Source organism: Salvelinus fontinalis, chromosome 22 (assembly GCF_029448725.1).
Source record: "Salvelinus fontinalis isolate EN_2023a chromosome 22, ASM2944872v1, whole genome shotgun sequence".
NCBI classification, from domain to species: Eukaryota; Metazoa; Chordata; class Actinopteri; order Salmoniformes; family Salmonidae; genus Salvelinus; species Salvelinus fontinalis.
In genome coordinates, this window is record NC_074686.1 from 24573200 (window position 1) to 24593143 (window position 19944).

Consider the following 19944-nt stretch of genomic DNA (forward strand, 5'->3'; position numbering starts at 1 on the left):
GACTGAACATAGCTTAAGCTCTCCAATCATGTTATCCGTTTATTGTTACTGGTGAAGTGACTGATGGATGGATACAGACTGAGGACAAAATTACAAGTAAGACCTGCTATTGACAGTGTAACCAATGCCTGTTTCATTTTTAAGATGGCTACCTATGTGATCGACCGGGTTCGAATCTGAGTCTCTAGATGAAAAAGATGCTCAACACTAAGGATATATCATCTTGGGTGCTGTATCCCAGTCAGGAGTAATCAAAATAAAAATGTGTTCATACTCATCATTATTAAAGGTATAGCTATTGGTATTACTATGTTGCACCCAGTGTGTGGTGTTCCAATGCAATCATTTCAAGATGGCCGTCTATGTGACCGAATGGGTATCAAAGCCTAGGCATAACTGTCATTAGAGCTGTGCTCCACCCACCTCTCTTGGCAGCTGTGTCCAGGCAGTTCTCGAAGGTGCAGGGTCCCCAGGCACTCCAGGAGGACAGGTCACACTCCACAGGACAGGGGATGTGGCACAGCTGGGTGGTGTTGGGGGGCGGGCTGAGGCACAGGTCACCATCAACGGGCCTGGAGGCTTAAAACACAGATAGATACACAGAGACATGATGTCAGAACAGGGCAGGAGCTGTGGCATTACTGGGTCATGTTGGGCGCAAGCCCAGGCATAGGTCACTGCTTATGAAAGTATGAAACCCCCCCCCTGATGTTAGAAAATCTAGGTAGTGCAGTGATATGCCTTTAAAGACTATCCACTTACATTTAATATACTTTACAGACTGAGTTCTATATTTTATTACTGTCACTGTGGATCAAACTATTTTACTTTTATCCTGGCTCTCTCCATCTGGTTAGTGGGATAAAACTTCAGGCTAATGGATGAAAATGAATCCTGAATCGTTCCACCAGTCATGAATAAAACTCATACCAACTAAAACCCCACAGGGCAGTTTATAGTAATGAATATTCCAAGCCTCACGCTATCTCAAATGCATGAAAACATTTGGCAAACAGTATGGCCTTTCATTTGTTCATCATCCTGCTAAATCCAGTCTAGTTTGAAACAACAAAGGCCTTTTTTTCTCTCTCTATCCCCAAAAGCCAGATCAGGTTCAGGGCCGGCCCAGTGCTGCTCAATGACAGACACACACACACATACACGTGGTGGATAAAGCAATGAGCCGTAGGTGACCCTCTACAAGGTCACTGCTCTGATGAATCATTCCCAAAGCTCCATCACCATGCTGTGACTGAAGCCTGAGTCTGACTCATTCACATGCAAATTGCGTCCACTTGGCCAAAGGTGTGTCTATTTAATATTGTCTGTTAAAATGGGTGTGTGTGTGCGTACGTGTGTGCTTGGTGCGTGCCTGTCAAAGTGATTATCATTTTTTTTCAATCTGCGCAGCGTACTAATCTATTTTAGTAATGATAAAATCCCTCTGGCAATGCTAGCTGAATAGGTACAATTAAGGGGAGTAGGCAACATATGCGTAAGCTAAAGTGTATTGATTGGATGCTTACCTACGCCACTGTAGAAGGCTTACCTACGCCACTGTAGAAGTCTTACCTACGCCACTTTAGAAGGCTTACCTACGCCACTTTAGAAGGCTTACCTACGCCACTGTAGAAGGCTTACCTACGCCACTGTAGAAGGCTTACCTACGCCACTGTAGAAGGCTTACCTACGCCACTTTAGAAGGCTTACCTACGCCACTGTAGAAGGCTTACCTACGCCACTGTATAAGGCTTACCTACGCCACTGTAGAAGGCTTACCTACGCCACTTTAGAAGGCTTACCTACGCCACTGTAGAAGGCTTACCTACGCCACTGTATAAGGCTTACCTACGCCACTGTAGAAGGCTTACCTACGCCACTTTAGAAGGCTTACCTATGCCACTGTAGAAGGCTTACCTACGACACTTGAGAAGGCTTACCTACACCACTGAAGAAGGCTGACCTACGCCACTTTAGAAGGCTTACCTACGACACTGTAGAAAGCTTACCTACGCCACTTTAGAAGGCTTACCTACGCCACTTTAGAAGGCTTACCTACGCCACTTTAGAAGGCTTACCTGCGCCACTGTAGAAGGCTTACCTACGCCACTTTAGAAGGCTTACCTACGCCACTTTAGAAGGCTTATCTACACCACTGTAGAAGGCTTACCTACGCCACTGTAGAATGCTTACCTACGCCACCGTAGAAGGCTTAACTACGCCACGTTAGAAGGCTTACTTACCTACGCTACTTGAGAAGGCTTACTTACCTACGCCACTTTAGAAGGCTTACCTACGCCACTTTAGAAGGCTTACCTACGCCATTGTAGAAGGCTTACCTACGCCACATTAGAAGGCTTACCTACACCACTTTAGAAGGCTTACCTACGCCTCTTTAGAAGGCTTACCTACGCCACTTTAGGCTTACCTACGCCACTGTAGAAGGCTTACCTACGCCACTGTAGAAGGCTTTCCTACGCCACTGTAGAAGGCTTACCTTCGCTACTGTAGAAGGCTTACCTACGCCACTGTAGAAGGCTTACCTACGCCACTGTAGAAGGCTTACCTACGCCACTTTAGAAGGCTTACCTACGCCACTGTAGAAGGCTTACCTACGCCACTGTAGAAGGCTTACCTACGCCACTGTAGAAGACTTACTTACGCCACTGTAGAAGGCTTACCTATGCCACTTTAGAAGGCTTACCTACGCCACTGTAGAAGGCTTACCTACGCCACTGTAGAAGGCTTCTCTACGCCACTGTAGAAGGCTTACCTACGTCACTTTAGAAGGCTTAGATACCCCACTTTAGAAGGCTTACCTACACAACTTTAGGCTTACCTACGCCACTGTAGAAGGCTTACCTACGCCACTGTAGAAGGCTTACCTACGCCACTGTAGAAGGCTTACCTACGCCACTGTAGAAGGCTTACCTACGCCACTGTAGAAGGTTTACCTACACTGCTTTAGGCTTACCTACGTCACTTTAGAAGGCATACCTACGCCACTGTAGAATGCTTACCTACGCCACTGAAGAAGGCTTACCTACGCCACTGTAGAAGGTTTACCTACACTGCTTTAGGCTTACCTACGTCACTTTAGAAGGCATACCTACGCCACTGTAGAATGCTTACCTACGCCACTGAAGAAGGCTTACCTACGCCACTGTAGAAGGCTTACCTACGCCACTGTAGAAGGCTTACATACGCCACTGTAGAAGGCTTACCTACGCCACTGTAGAAGGCTTCCCAACGCCACTGTAGAAGGCTTACCTACGCCACTTTAGAAGGCTTACCTACGCCACTGTAGAAGGCTTACCTACACCACTGTAGAAGGCTTACCTACGCAACTTTAGAAGGCTTACCTACGCCACTTTAGAGGGCTTATCTACGCCACTTTAGAAGGCTTACCTACGCCACTTTAGAAGGCTTACTTACCAACGTCACTGTAGAAGACTTACATACGCAACTTTAGGCTTACCAACACCACTGTAGAAGGCTTACCTACGCCACTGTAGAAGGCTTACCTACACAACTTTAGGCTTACCTACGCCACTGTAGAAGGCTTACCTACGCCACTGTAGAAGGCTTACCTACGCCACTGTAGAAGGCTTACCTATGCCACTGTAGAAGGCTTACCTACGCCACTGTAGAAGGCTTACCTACGCCACTGTAGAAGGGTTAACTACGCTACTTTAGGCTTACCTACATTACTTTAGAAGGCTTACCTACGCCACTGTAGAATGCTTACCTACGCCACTGAAGAAGGCTTACCTACGCCACTCTAGAAGGCTTACCTACGCAACTGTAGAAAGCTTACCTATGTCGCTTTAGAAGGTTTACCTACGCCACTGTAGAAGGCTTACCTACGCCACTTTAGAAGGCTTACCTACGCCACTATAGAAGGCTTACCTACGCAACTTCATAAGGCTTACCTACGCCACTTTAGGCTTACCTACGCCACTTTAGAAGGCTTACCTACGCCACTGTAGAATGTTTACCTAGGTTGCTTTAGAAGGTTTACCTACGTTGCTTTAGAAGGCTTCCCTACACCACTGTAGAAGGCTTACCTACGCCACTGTAGAAGGCTTACCTACGCCACTGTTGAAGGCTTACCTACGCCACTTTAGAAGGCTTACCTACGCCACTGTAGAAGGCTTACCTACGCCACTTTAGAAGGCTTACCTACGCCACTGTAGAAGGCTTACTTACTTACGCCACTTTAGAAGGCTTACCTACGCCACTGTAGAAGGTTTACCTACGCCACTGTAGAAGGCTTACCTACGCCACTGTAGAAGGCTTACCAATGCCACTGTAAAAGGCTTACCTACGCCACTGTAGAAGGCTTACCTACGCCACTGTAGAAGGCTTACCTACGCCACTTTAGGCTTACCTACGCCACTGAAGAAGTCTTACCTACACCACTTTAGAAGGCTTACCTACGTCACATTAGAAGGCTTACCTACGCCGCTGTAGAAGGCTTACCTACGCCACTGTAGAAGGCTTACCTACGCCACTTTAGAAGGCTTACCTACGCCACTGTAGAAGGCTTACCTAAGCCACTGTAAGAGGCTTACCTACGCCACTGTAAAAGGCTTACCTACGCCACTTTAGAAGGCTTACCTACGCCACTGTAGAAGGCTTACTTACGTACGCCACTTTAGAAGGCTTACCTACGCACCGTAGAAGGCTTACCTGCGCCACTGTAGAAGGCTTACCTACGCCACTGTAGAAGGCTTCCCTACGCCACTGTAAAAGGCTTACCTACGCCACTGTAGAAGGCTTCCCTACGCCACTGTAAAAGGCTTACCTACGCCACTGTAGAAGGCTTACCTACGCCACTTTAGAGGGCTTATCTACGCCACTTTAGAAGGCTTACCTACGCCACTTTAGAAGGCCTACTTACCAACGTCACTTTAGAAGACTTACATACGCAACTTTAGGCTTACCAACACCACTGTAGAAGGCTTACCTACGCCACTGTAGAAGGCTTACCTACACAACTTTAGGCTTGCCTACGCCACTGTAGAAGGCTTACCTACGCCACTGTAGAAGGCTTACCTACGCCACTGTAGAAGGCTTACCTATGCCACTGTAGAAGGCTTACCTACGCCACTGTAGAATGCTTACCTACGCCACTGAAGAAGGCTTACCTACGCCACTTTAGAAGGCTTACCTACGCAACTGTAGAAAGCTTACCTATGTCGCTTTAGAAGGTTTACCTACGCCACTGTAGAAGGCTTACCTACGCCACTTTAGAAGGCTTACCTACGCCACTATAGAAGGCTTACCTACGCAACTTCATAAGGCTTACCTACGCCACTTTAGGCTTACCTACGCCACTTTAGAAGGCTTACCTACGCCATTGTAGAATGTTTACCTAGGTTGCTTTAGAAGGTTTACCTACGTTGCTTTAGAAGGCTTCCCTACACCACTGTAGAAGGCTTACCTACGCCACTGTAGAAAGCTTACCTACGCCACTGTTGAAGGCTTACCTACGCCACTTTAGAAGGCTTACCTACGCCACTGTAGAAGGCTTACCTACGCCACTTTAGAAGGCTTACCTACGCCACTGTAGAAGGCTTACTTACCTACGCCACTTTAGAAGGTTTACCTACGCCACTGTAGAAGGCTTACCTACGCCACTGTAGAAGGCTTACCAATGCCACTGTAAAAGGCTTACCTACGCCACTGTAGAAGGCTTACCTACGCCACTGTAGAAGGCTTACCTACGCCACTTTAGGCTTACCTACGCCACTGAAGAAGTCTTACCTACACCACTTTAGAAGGCTTACCTACGTCACATTAGAAGGCTTACCTACGCCGCTGTAGAAGGCTTACCTACGCCACTGTAGAAGGCTTACCTACGCCACTTTAGAAGGCTTACCTACGCCACTGTAGAAGGCATACCTACGCCACTGTAAAAGGCTTACCTACGCCACTGTAAAAGGCTTACCTACGCCACTTTAGAAGGCTTACCTACGCCACTGTAGAAGGCTTACTTACGTACGCCACTTTAGAAGGCTTACCTACGCCACCGTAGAAGGCTTACCTACGCCACTGTAGAAGGCTTACCTACGCCACTTTAGAAGGCTTCCCTACGCCACTGTAAAAGGCTTACCTACGCCACTGTAGAAGGCTTACCTACGACACTGTAGAAGGCTTACCTACGCCACTGTAGAAGGCTTACCTACGCCACTTTAGAAGGCTTACTTACGCCACTTTAGAAGGCTTACTTACCTACGCCACTTTAGAACACTTACCTACGCCACTTTAGAAGGCTTACCTACGCCACTTTAGGCTTACCTACGCCACTGTAGAAGGCTTACCTACACCACTGTAGAAGACTTACCTACGTCACTTTAGAAGGCTTACCTACGCCACTTTAGAATGCTTACCTACGCCACCGTAGAAGGCTTACATACGCCACGTTAGAAGGCTTACTTACCTACGCTACTTGAGAAGGCTTACTTACCTACGCCACTTTAGAAGGCTTACCTACGCCACTTTAGAAGGCTTACCTACGCCATTGTAGAAGGCTTACCTACGCCATTGTAGAAGGCTTACCTACGCCACTTTAGGCTTACCTACGCCACTGTAGAAGGCTTACCTACGCCAATGTAGAAGGCTTACCTACGCCACTGTAGAAGGCTTACCTACGCTACTGTAGAAGGCTTACCTACGCCACTGTAGAAGGCTTACCTACGCCACTGTAGAAGGCTTACCTACGCCACTTTAGAAGGCTTACCTACGCCACTGTAGAAGGCTTACCTACGCCACTGTAGAAGGCTTACCTACGCCACTGTAGAATGCTTACCTACGCCACTGTAGAAGACTTACTTACGCCACTGTAGAAGGCTTACCTACGCCACTTTAGAAGGCTTACCTACGCCACTGTAGACGGCTTACCTACGCCACTGTAGAAGGCTTCTCTACGCCACTGTAGAAGACTTACCTACTTCACTTTAGAAGGCTTACCTACGCCACTTTAGAAGGCTTACCTACACAACTTTAGGCTTACCTACGCCACTGTAGAAGGCTTACCTACGCCACTGTAGAAGGCTTACCTACGCCACTGTAGAAGGCTTACCTACGCCACTGTAGAAGGCTTACCTACGCCACTGTAGAAGGCTTAAATATGCCACTGTAGAAGGCTTACCTACGCCACTGTAGAAGGCTTACCTACGCAACTGTAGAAGGTTTACCTACGCTGCTTTAGGCTTACCTACGTCACTTTAGAGGGCTTATCTACGCCACTTTAGAAGGCTTACCTACGCCACTTTAGAAGGCTTACTTACCAACGCCACTTTAGAAGACTTACATACGCAACTTCAGGCTTACCAACACCACTGTAGAAGGCTTACCTACGCCACTGTAGAAGGCTTACCTACACAACTTTAGGCTTGCCTACGCCACTGTAGAAGGCTTACCTACGCCACTGTAGAAGGCTTACCTACGCCACTGTAGAAGGCTTACCTATGCCACTGTAGAAGGCTTACCTACGCCACTGTAGAAGGCTTACCTACGCCACTGTAGAAGGGTTAACTACGCTACTTTAGGCTTACCTGCATTACTTTAGAAGGCTTACCTACGCCACTGTAGAATGCTTACCTACGCCACTGAAGAAGGCTTACCTACGCCACTTTAGAAGGCTTACCTACGCAACTGTAGAAAGCTTACCTATGTCGCTTTAGAAGGTTTACCTACGCCACTGTAGAAGGCTTACCTACGCCACTTTAGAAGGCTTACCTACGCCACTATAGAAGGCTTACCTACGCAACTTCATAAGGCTTACCTACGCCACTTTAGGCTTACCTACGCCACTTTAGAAGGCTTACCTACGCCACTGTAGAATGTTTACCTACGTTGCTTTAGAAGGTTTACCTACGTTGCTTTAGAAGGCTTCCCTACACCACTGTAGAAGGCTTACCTACGCCACTGTAGAAGGCTTACCTACGCCACTGTTGAAGGCTTACCTACGCCACTTTAGAAGGCTTACCTACGCCACTGTAGAAGGCTTACCTACGCCACTTTAGAAGGCTTACCTACGCCACTGTAGAAGGCTTACCTACGCCACTTTAGAAGGCTTACTTACCAACGCCACTTTAGAAGACTTACATACGCAACTTCAGGCTTACCAACACCACTGTAGAAGGCTTACCTACGCCACTGTAGAAGGCTTACCTACACAACTTTAGGCTTGCCTACGCCACTGTAGAAGGCTTACCTACGCCACTGTAGAAGGCTTACCTAGGCCACTGTAGAAGGCTTACCTATGCCACTGTAGAAGGCTTACCTACGCCACTGTAGAAGGCTTACCTACGCCACTGTAGAAGGGTTAACTACGCTACTTTAGGCTTACCTGCATTACTTTAGAAGGCTTACCTACGCCACTGTAGAATGCTTACCTACGCCACTGAAGAAGGCTTACCTACGCCACTTTAGAAGGCTTACCTACGCAACTGTAGAAAGCTTACCTACGTTGCTTTAGAAGGCTTCCCTACACCACTGTAGAAGGCTTACCTACGCCACTGTAGAAGGCTTACCTACGCCACTGTTGAAGGCTTACCTACGCCACTTTAGAAGGCTTACCTACGCCACTGTAGAAGGCTTACCTACGCCACTTTAGAAGGCTTACCTACGCCACTGTAGAAGGCTTACTTACCTACGCCACTTTAGAAGGCTTACGTACGCCACTGTAGAAGGTTTACCTACGCCACTGTAGAAGGCTTACCTACGCCACTGTAGAAGGCTTACCAATGCCACTGTAAAAGGCTTACCTACGCCACTGTAGAAGGCTTACCTACACCACTGTAGAAGGCTTACCTACGCCACTGAAGAATTCTTACCTACACCACTTTAGAAGGCTTACCTACGTCACATTAGAAGGCTTACCTACGCCGCTGTAGAAGGCTTACCTACGCCACTGTAGAAGGCTTACCTACGCCACTTTAGAAGGCTTACCTACGCCACTGTAGAAGGCTTACCTACGCCACTGTAAAAGGCTTACCTACGCCACTGTAAAAGGCTTACCTACGCCACTGTAAAAGGCTTACCTACGCCACTTTAGAAGGCTTACCTACGTTGCTTTAGAAGGTTTACCTACGTTGCTTTAGAAGGCTTCCCTACACCACTGTAGAAGGCTTACCTACGCCACTGTAGAAGGCTTACCTACGCCACTGTTGAAGGCTTACCTACGCCACTTTAGAAGGCTTACCTACGCCACTGTAGAAGGCTTACCTACGCCACTTTAGAAGGCTTACCTACGCCACTGTAGAAGGCTTACCTACGCCACTTTAGAAGGCTTACTTACCAACGCCACTTTAGAAGACTTACATACGCAACTTCAGGCTTACCAACACCACTGTAGAAGGCTTACCTACGCCACTGTAGAAGGCTTACCTACACAACTTTAGGCTTGCCTACGCCACTGTAGAAGGCTTACCTACGCCACTGTAGAAGGCTTACCTACGCCACTGTAGAAGGCTTACCTATGCCACTGTAGAAGGCTTACCTACGCCACTGTAGAAGGGTTAACTACGCTACTTTAGGCTTACCTGCATTACTTTAGAAGGCTTACCTACGCCACTGTAGAATGCTTACCTACGCCACTGAAGAAGGCTTACCTACGCCACTTTAGAAGGCTTACCTACGCAACTGTAGAAAGCTTACCTATGTCGCTTTAGAAGGTTTACCTACGCCACTGTAGAAGGCTTACCTACGCCACTTTAGAAGGATTACCTACGCCACTATAGAAGGCTTACCTACGCAACTTCATAAGGCTTACCTACGCCACTTTAGGCTTACCTACGCCACTTTAGAAGGCTTACCTACGCCACTGTAGAATGTTTACCTACGTTGCTTTAGAAGGTTTACCTACGTTGCTTTAGAAGGCTTCCCTACACCACTGTAGAAGGCTTACCTACGCCACTGTAGAAGGCTTACCTACGCCACTGTTGAAGGCTTACCTACGCCACTTTAGAAGGCTTACCTACGCCACTGTAGAAGGCTTACCTACGCCACTTTAGAAGGCTTACCTACGCCACTGTAGAAGGCTTACCTACGCCACTTTAGAAGGCTTACCTACGCCACTGTAGAAGGCTTACTTACCTACGCCACTTTAGAAGGCTTACGTACGCCACTGTAGAAGGTTTACCTACGCCACTGTAGAAGGCTTACCTACGCCACTGTAGAAGGCTTACCAATGCCACTGTAAAAGGCTTACCTACGCCACTGTAGAAGGCTTACCTACACCACTGTAGAAGGCTTACCTACGCCACTGAAGAATTCTTACCTACACCACTTTAGAAGGCTTACCTACGTCACATTAGAAGGCTTACCTACGCCGCTGTAGAAGGCTTACCTACGCCACTGTAGAAGGCTTACCTACGCCACTTTAGAAGGCTTACCTACGCCACTGTAGAAGGCTTACCTACGCCACTGTCAAAGGCTTACCTACGCCACTGTAAAAGGCTTACCTACGCCACTGTAAAAGGCTTACCTACGCCACTTTAGAAGGCTTACCTACGCCACTGTAGAAGGCTTACTTACGTACGCCATTTTAGAAGGCTTACCTACGCCACCGTAGAAGGCTTACCTACGCCACTGTAGAAGGCTTACCTACGCCACTGTAGAAGGCTTACCTACGCCACTTTAGAAGGCTTACCTACACCACTTTAGAAGGCTTACCTACGCCACTTTAGAAGGCTTACCTACGCCACTTTAGGCTTACCTACGCCACTGTAGAAGGCTTACCTACGCCAATGTAGAAGGCTTACCTACGCCACTGTAGAAGGCTTACCTACGCTACTGTAGAAGGCTTACCTACGCCACTGTAGAAGGCTTACCTACGCCACTGTAGAAGGCTTACCTACGCCACTTTAGAAGGCTTACCTACGCCACTGTAGAAGGCTTACCTACGCCACTGTAGAAGGCTTACCTACGCCACTGTAGAATGCTTACCTACGCCACTGTAGAAGACTTACTTACGCAACTGTAGAAGGCTTACCTACGCCACTTTAGAAGGCTTACCTACGCCACTGTAGACGGCTTACCTACGCCACTGTAGAAGGCTTCTCTACGCCACTGTAGAAGACTTACCTACTTCACTTTAGAAGGCTTACCTACGCCACTTTAGAAGGCTTACCTACACAACTTTAGGCTTACCTACGCCACTGTAGAAGGCTTACCTACGCCACTGTAGAAGGCTTACCTACGCCACTGTAGAAGGCTTACCTACGCCACTGTAGAAGGCTTACCTACGCCACTGTAGAAGGCTTACCTATGCCACTGTAGAAGGCTTACCTACGCCACTGTAGAAGGCTTACCTACGCCACTGTAGAAGGTTTACCTACGCTGCTTTAGGCTTACCTACGTCACTTTAGAGGGCTTATCTACGCCACTTTAGAAGGCTTACCTACGCCACTTTAGAAGGCTTACTTACCAACGCCACTTTAGAAGACTTACATACGCAACTTCAGGCTTACCAACACCACTGTAGAAGGCTTACCTACGCCACTGTAGAAGGCTTACCTACACAACTTTAGGCTTGCCTACGCCACTGTAGAAGGCTTACCTACGCCACTGTAGAAGGCTTACCTAGGCCACTGTAGAAGGCTTACCTATGCCACTGTAGAAGGCTTACCTACGCCACTGTAGAAGGCTTACCTACGCCACTGTAGAAGGGTTAACTACGCTACTTTAGGCTTACCTGCATTACTTTAGAAGGCTTACCTACGCCACTGTAGAATGCTTACCTACGCCACTGAAGAAGGCTTACCTACGCCACTTTAGAAGGCTTACCTACGCACCTGTAGAAAGCTTACCTATGTCGCTTTAGAAGGTTTACCTACGCCACTGTAGAAGGCTTACCTACGCCACTTTAGAAGGCTTACCTACGCCACTATAGAAGGCTTACCTACGCAACTTCATAAGGCTTACCTACGCCACTTTAGGCTTACCTACGCCACTTTAGAAGGCTTACCTACGCCACTGTAGAATGTTTACCTACGTTGCTTTAGAAGGTTTACCTACGTTGCTTTAGAAGGCTTCCCTACACCACTGTAGAAGGCTTACCTACGCCACTGTAGAAGGCTTACCTACGCCACTGTTGAAGGCTTACCTACGCCACTTTAGAAGGCTTACCTACGCCACTGTAGAAGGCTTACCTACGCCACTTTAGAAGGCTTACCTACGCCACTGTAGAAGGCTTACTTACCTACGCCACTTTAGAAGGCTTACCTACGCCACTGTAGAAGGCTTACTTACCTACGCCACTGTAGAAGGCTTACCTACGCCACTGTAGAAGGTTTACCTCCGCCACTGTAGAAGGCTTACCTACGCCACTGTAGAAGGCTTACCTACACCACTGTAGAAGGCTTACCTACGCCACTGAAGAATTCTTACCTACACCACTGTAGAAGGCTTACCTACGCCACTGAAGAATTCTTACCTACACCACTTTAGAAGGCTTACCTACGTCACATTAGAAGGCTTACCTACGCCGCTGTAGAAGGCTTACCTACGCCACTGTAGAAGGCTTACCTACGCCACTTTAGAAGGCTTACCTACGCCACTGTAGAAGGCTTACCTACGCCACTGTAAAAGGCTTACCTACGCCACTGTAAAAGGCTTACCTACGCCACTGTAAAAGGCTTACCTACGCCACTTTAGAAGGCTTACCTACGTTGCTTTAGAAGGTTTACCTACGTTGCTTTAGAAGGCTTCCCTACACCACTGTAGAAGGCTTACCTACGCCACTGTAGAAGGCTTACCTACGCCACTGTTGAAGGCTTACCTACGCCCCTTTAGAAGGCTTACCTACGCCACTGTAGAAGGCTTACCTACGCCACTTTAGAAGGCTTACCTACGCCACTGTAGAAGGCTTACCTACGCCACTTTAGAAGGCTTACTTACCAACGCCACTTTAGAAGACTTACATACGCAACTTCAGGCTTACAAACACCACTGTAGAAGGCTTACCTACGCCACTGTAGAAGGCTTACCTACACAACTTTAGGCTTGCCTACGCCACTGTAGAAGGCTTACCTACGCCACTGTAGAAGGCTTACCTACGCCACTGTAGAAGGCTTACCTATGCCACTGTAGAAGGCTTACCTACGCCACTGTAGAAGGGTTAACTACGCTACTTTAGGCTTACCTGCATTACTTTAGAAGGCTTACCTACGCCACTGTAGAATGCTTACCTACGCCACTGAAGAAGGCTTACCTACGCCACTTTAGAAGGCTTGCCTACGCAACTGTAGAAAGCTTACCTATGTCGCTTTAGAAGGTTTACCTACGCCACTGTAGAAGGCTTACCTACGCCACTTTAGAAGGCTTACCTACGCCACTATAGAAGGCTTACCTACGCAACTTCATAAGGCTTACCTACGCAACTTCATAAGGCTTACCTACGCCACTTTAGGCTTACATACGCCACTTTAGAAGGCTTACCTACGCCACTGTAGAATGTTTACCTACGTTGCTTTAGAAGGTTTACCTACGTTGCTTTAGAAGGCTTCCCTACACCACTGTAGAAGGCTTACCTACGCCACTGTAGAAGGCTTACCTACGCCACTGTAGAAGGCTTACCTACGCCACTGTTGAAGGCTTACCTACGCCACTTTAGAAGGCTTACCTACGCCACTGTAGAAGGCTTACCTACGCCACTTTAGAAGGCTTACCTACGCCACTGTAGAAGGCTTACTTACCTACGCCACTTTAGAAGGCTTACGTACGCCACTGTAGAAGGTTTACCTACGCCACTGTAGAAGGCTTACCTACGCCACTGTAGAAGGCTTACCAATGCCACTGTAAAAGGCTTACCTACGCCACTGTAGAAGGCTTACCTACACCACTGTAGAAGGCTTACCTACGCCACTGAAGAATTCTTACCTACACCACTTTAGAAGGCTTACCTACGTCACATTAGAAGGCTTACCTACGCCGCTGTAGAAGTCTTACCTACGCCACTGTAGAAGGCTTACCTACGCCACTTTAGAAGGCTTACCTACGCCACTGTAGAAGGCTTACCTACGCCACTGTAAAAGGCTTACCTACGCCACTGTAAAAGGCTTACCTACGCCACTGTAAAAGGCTTACCTACGCCACTTTAGAAGGCTTACCTACGCCACTGTAGAAGGCTTACTTACGTACGCCATTTTAGAAGGCTTACCTACGCCACCGTAGAAGGCTTACCTACGCCACTTTAGAAGGCTTACCTACGCCACTGTAGAAGGCTTACCTACGCCACTTTAGAAGGCTTACCTACGCCACTGTAGAAGGCTTACTTACCTACGCCACTTTAGAAGGCTTACGTACGCCACTGTAGAAGGTTTACCTACGCCACTGTAGAAGGCTTACCTACGCCACTGTAGAAGGCTTACCAATGCCACTGTAAAAGGCTTACCTACGCCACTGTAGAAGGCTTACCTACACCACTGTAGAAGGCTTACCTACGCCACTGAAGAATTCTTACCTACACCACTTTAGAAGGCTTACCTACGTCACATTAGAAGGCTTACCTACGCCGCTGTAGAAGTCTTACCTACGCCACTGTAGAAGGCTTACCTACGCCACTTTAGAAGGCTTACCTACGCCACTGTAGAAGGCTTACCTACGCCACTGTAAAAGGCTTACCTACGCCACTGTAAAAGGCTTACCTACGCCACTGTAAAAGGCTTACCTACGCCACTTTAGAAGGCTTACCTACGCCACTGTAGAAGGCTTACTTACGTACGCCATTTTAGAAGGCTTACCTACGCCACCGTAGAAGGCTTACCTACGCCACTGTAGAAGGCTTACCTACGCCACTGTAGAAGGCTTACCTACGCCACTGTAGAAGGCTTACCTACGTCACTGTAGAAGGGTTAACTACGCTACTTTAGGCTTACCTGCATTACTTTAGAAGGCTTACCTACGCCACTGTAGAATGCTTACCTACGCCACTGAAGAAGGCTTACCTACGCCACTTTAGAAGGCTTACCTACGCAACTGTAGAAAGCTTACCTATGTCGCTTTAGAAGGTTTACCTACGCCACTGTAGAAGGCTTACCTACGCCACTTTAGAAGGCTTACCTACGCCACTATAGAAGGCTTACCTACGCAACTTCATAAGGCTTACCTACGCCACTTTAGGCTTACCTACGCCACTTTAGAAGGCTTACCTACGCCACTGTAGAATGTTTACCTACGTTGCTTTAGAAGGTTTACCTACGTTGCTTTAGAAGGCTTCCCTACACCACTGTAGAAGGCTTACCTACGCCACTGTAGAAGGCTTACCTACGCCACTGTTGAAGGCTTACCTACGCCACTTTAGAAGGCTTACCTACGCCACTGTAGAAGGCCTACCTACGCCACTTTAGAAGGCTTACCTACGCCACTGTAGAAGGCTTACTTACCTACGCCACTTTAGAAGGCTTACGTACGCCACTGTAGAAGGTTTACCTACGCCACTGTAGAAGGCTTACCTACGCCACTGTAGAAGGCTTACCAATGCCACTGTAAAAGGCTTACCTACGCCACTGTAGAAGGCTTACCTACACCACTGTAGAAGGCTTACCTACGCCACTGAAGAATTCTTACCTACACCACTTTAGTTGGCTTACCTACGTCACATTAGATGGCTTACCTACGCCGCTGTAGAAGGCTTACCTACGCCACTGTAGAAGGCTTACCTACGCCACTTTAGAAGGCTTACCTACGCCACTGTAGAAGGCTTACCTACGCCACTGTAAAAGGCTTACCTACGCCACTGTAAAAGGCTTACCTACGCCACTGTAAAAGGCTTACCTACGCCACTTTAGAAGGCTTACCTACGCCACTGTAGAAGGCTTACTTACGTACGCCATTTTAGAAGGCTTACCTACGCCACCGTAGAAGGCTTACCTACGCCACTGTAGAAGGCTTACCTACGCCACTGTAGAAGGCTTCCCTACGCCACTGTAAAAGGCTTACCTACGCCACTGTAGAAGGCTTACCTACGCCACTGTAGAAGGCTTACCTACGCCACTGTAGAAGGCTTACCTACGCCACTTTAGAAGGCTTACTTACGCCACTTTAGAAGGTTTACTTACCTACGCCACTTTAGAAGGTTTACCTACGCCACTGTAGAAGGCTTACCTACGCCACTTTAGAAGGCTTACCTACGCCACTATAGAAGGCTTACCTACGCAACTTCATAAGGCTTACCTACGCCACTTTAGGCTTACCTACGCCACTTTAGAAGGCTTACCTACGCCACTGTAGAAGGCTTACTTACGTACGCCACTTTAGAAGGCTTACCTACGCACCGTAGAAGGCTTACCTGCGCCACTGTAGAAGGCTTACCTACGCCACTGTAGAAGGCTTCCCTACGCCACTGTAAAAGGCTTACCTACGCCACTGTAGAAGGCTTCCCTACGCCACTGTAAAAGGCTTACCTACGCCACTGTAGAAGGCTTACCTACGCCACTTTAGAGGGCTTATCTACGCCACTTTAGAAGGCTTACCTACGCCACTTTAGAAGGCCTACTTACCATCGTCACTTTAGAAGACTTACATACGCAACTTTAGGCTTACCAACACCACTGTAGAAGGCTTACCTACGCCACTGTAGAAGGCTTACCTACACAACTTTAGGCTTGCCTACGCCACTGTAGAAGGCTTACCTACGCCACTGTAGAAGGCTTACCTACGCCACTGTAGAAGGCTTACCTATGCCACTGTAGAAGGCTTACCTACGCCACTGTAGAAGGCTTACCTACGCCACTGTAGAAGGGTTAACTACGCTACTTTAGGCTTACCTACATTACTTTAGAAGGCTTACCTACGCCACTGTAGAATGCTTACCTACGCCACTGAAGAAGGCTTACCTACGCCACTGTAGAAGGCTTACCTACACAACTTTAGGCTTGCCTACGCCACTGTAGAAGGCTTACCTACGCCACTGTAGAAGGCTTACCTACGCCACTGTAGAAGGCTTACCTATGCCACTGTAGAAGGCTTACCTACGCCACTGTAGAAGGCTTACCTACGCCACTGTAGAAGGGTTAACTACGCTACTTTAGGCTTACCTGCATTACTTTAGAAGGCTTACCTACGCCACTGTAGAATGCTTACCTACGCCACTGAAGAAGGCTTACCTACGCCACTTTAGAAGGCTTACCTACGCAACTGTAGAAAGCTTACCTATGTCGCTTTAGAAGGTTTACCTACGCCACTGTAGAAGGCTTACCTACGCCACTTTAGAAGGCTTACCTACGCCACTTTAGAAGGCTTACCTACGCCACTGTAGAATGTTTACCTACGTTGCTTTAGAAGGTTTACCTACGTTGCTTTAGAAGGCTTCCCTACACCACTGTAGAAGGCTTACCTACGCCACTGTAGAAGGCTTACCTACGCCACTGTTGAAGGCTTACCTACGCCACTTTAGAAGGCTTACCTACGCCACTGTAGAAGGCTTACCTACGCCACTTTAGAAGGCTTACCTACGCCACTGTAGAAGGCTTACTTACCTACGCCACTTTAGAAGGCTTACGTACGCCACTGTAGAAGGTTTACCTACGCCACTGTAGAAGGCTTACCTACGCCACTGTAGAAGGCTTACCAATGCCACTGTAAAAGGCTTACCTACGCCACTGTAGAAGGCTTACCTACACCACTGTAGAAGGCTTACCTACGCCACTGAAGAATTCTTACCTACACCACTTTAGAAGGCTTACCTACGTCACATTAGAAGGCTTACCTACGCCGCTGTAGAAGGCTTACCTACGCCACTGTAGAAGGCTTACCTACGCCACTTTAGAAGGCTTACCTACGCCACTGTAGAAGGCTTACCTACGCCACTGTAAAAGGCTTACCTACGCCACTGTAAAAGGCTTACCTACGCCACTGTAAAAGGCTTACCTACGCCACTGTAGAAGGCTTACTTACGTACGCCACTGTAGAAGGCTTACTTACGTACGCCATTTTAGAAGGCTTACCTACGCCACCGTAGAAGGCTTACCTACGCCACTGTAGAAGGCTTACCTACGCCACTGTAGAAGGCTTACCTACGCCACTGTAGAAGGCTTACCTACGCCACTGTAGAAGGGTTAACTACGCTACTTTAGGCTTACCTGCATTACTTTAGAAGGCTTACCTACGCCACTGTAGAATGCTTACCTACGCCACTGAAGAAGGCTTACCTACGCCACTTTAGAAGGCTTACCTACGCAACTGTAGAAAGCTTACCTATGTCGCTTTAGAAGGTTTACCTACGCCACTGTAGAAGGCTTACCTACGCCACTTTAGAAGGCTTACCTACGCCACTATAGAAGGCTTACCGTCGCAACTTCATAAGGCTTACCTACGCCACTTTAGGCTTACCTACGCCACTTTAGAAGGCTTACCTACGCCACTGTAGAATGTTTACCTACGTTGCTTTAGAAGGTTTACCTACGTTGCTTTAGAAGGCTTCCCTACACCACTGTAGAAGGCTTACCTACGCCACTGTAGAAGGCTTACCTACGCCACTGTTGAAGGCTTACCTACGCCACTTTAGAAGGCTTACCTACGCCACTGTAGAAGGCTTACCTACGCCACTTTAGAAGGCTTACCTACGCCACTGTAGAAGGCTTACTTACCTACGCCACTTTAGAAGGCTTACGTACGCCACTGTAGAAGGTTTACCTACGCCACTGTAGAAGGCTTACCTACGCCACTGTAGAAGGCTTACCAATGCCACTGTAAAAGGCTTACCTACGCCACTGTAGAAGGCTTACCTACACCACTGTAGAAGGCTTACCTACGCCACTGAAGAATTCTTACCTACACCACTTTAGAAGGCTTACCTACGTCACATTAGAAGGCTTACCTACGCCGCTGTAGAAGGCTTACCTACGCCACTGTAGAAGGCTTTCCTACGCCACTTTAGAAGGCTTACCTACGCCACTGTAGAAGGCTTACCTACGCCACTGTAAAAGGCTTACCTACGCCACTGTAAAAGGCTTACCTACGCCACTGTAAAAGGCTTACCTCCGCCACTTTAGAAGGCTTACCTACGCCACTGTAGAAGGCTTACTTACGTACGCCATTTTAGAAGGCTTACCTACGCCACCGTAGAAGGCTTACCTACGCCACTGTAGAAGGCTTACCTACGCCACTGTAGAAGGCTTCCCTACGCCACTGTAAAAGGCTTACCTACGCCACTGTAGAAGGCTTACCTACGCCACTGTAGAAGGCTTACCTACGCCACTGTAGAACGCTTACCTACGCCACTTTAGAAGGCTTACTTACGCCACTTTAGAAGGTTTACTTACCTACGCCACTTTAGAAGGTTTACCTACGCCACTGTAGAAGGCTTACCTACGCCACTTTAGAAGGCTTACCTACGCCACTATAGAAGGCTTACCTACGCAACTTCATAAGGCTTACCTACGCCACTTTAGGCTTACCTACGCCACTTTAGAAGGCTTACCTACGCCACTGTAGAAGGCTTACTTACGTACGCCACTTTAGAAGGCTTACCTACGCACCGAAGAAGGCTTACCTGCACCACTGTAGAAGGCTTACCTACGCCACTGTAGAAGGCTTCCCTACGCCACTGTAAAAGGCTTACCTACGCCACTGTAGAAGGCTTCCCTACGCCACTGTAAAAGGCTTACCTACGCCACTGTAGAAGGCTTACCTACGCCACTTTAGAGGGCTTATCTACGCCACTTTAGAAGGCTTACCTACGCCACTTTAGAAGGCCTACTTACCAACGTCACTTTAGAAGACTTACATACGCAACTTTAGGCTTACCAACACCACTGTAGAAGGCTTACCTACGCCACTGTAGAAGGCTTACCTACACAACTTTAGGCTTGCCTACGCCACTGTAGAAGGCTTACCTACGCCACTGTAGAAGGCTTACCTACGCCACTGTAGAAGGCTTACCTACGCCACTGTAGAAGGCTTACCTACGCCACTGTAGAAGGCTTACCT

General features: G+C 48.1%; 1 protein-coding gene across 1 annotated transcript in view; it reads right to left on the reverse strand.

Annotated features, from left to right (window-relative positions):
* LOC129820080 (thrombospondin type-1 domain-containing protein 7A-like) overlaps positions 1-19944 on the reverse strand; it is a 184893-nt gene that overhangs the window by 73524 nt on the left and 91425 nt on the right. Inside the window, exon 5 of the mRNA XM_055876922.1 lies at positions 424-579. Coding sequence (XP_055732897.1) covers positions 424-579 — 156 coding nt within the window. The remainder of the gene's footprint in view (positions 1-423; positions 580-19944) is intronic.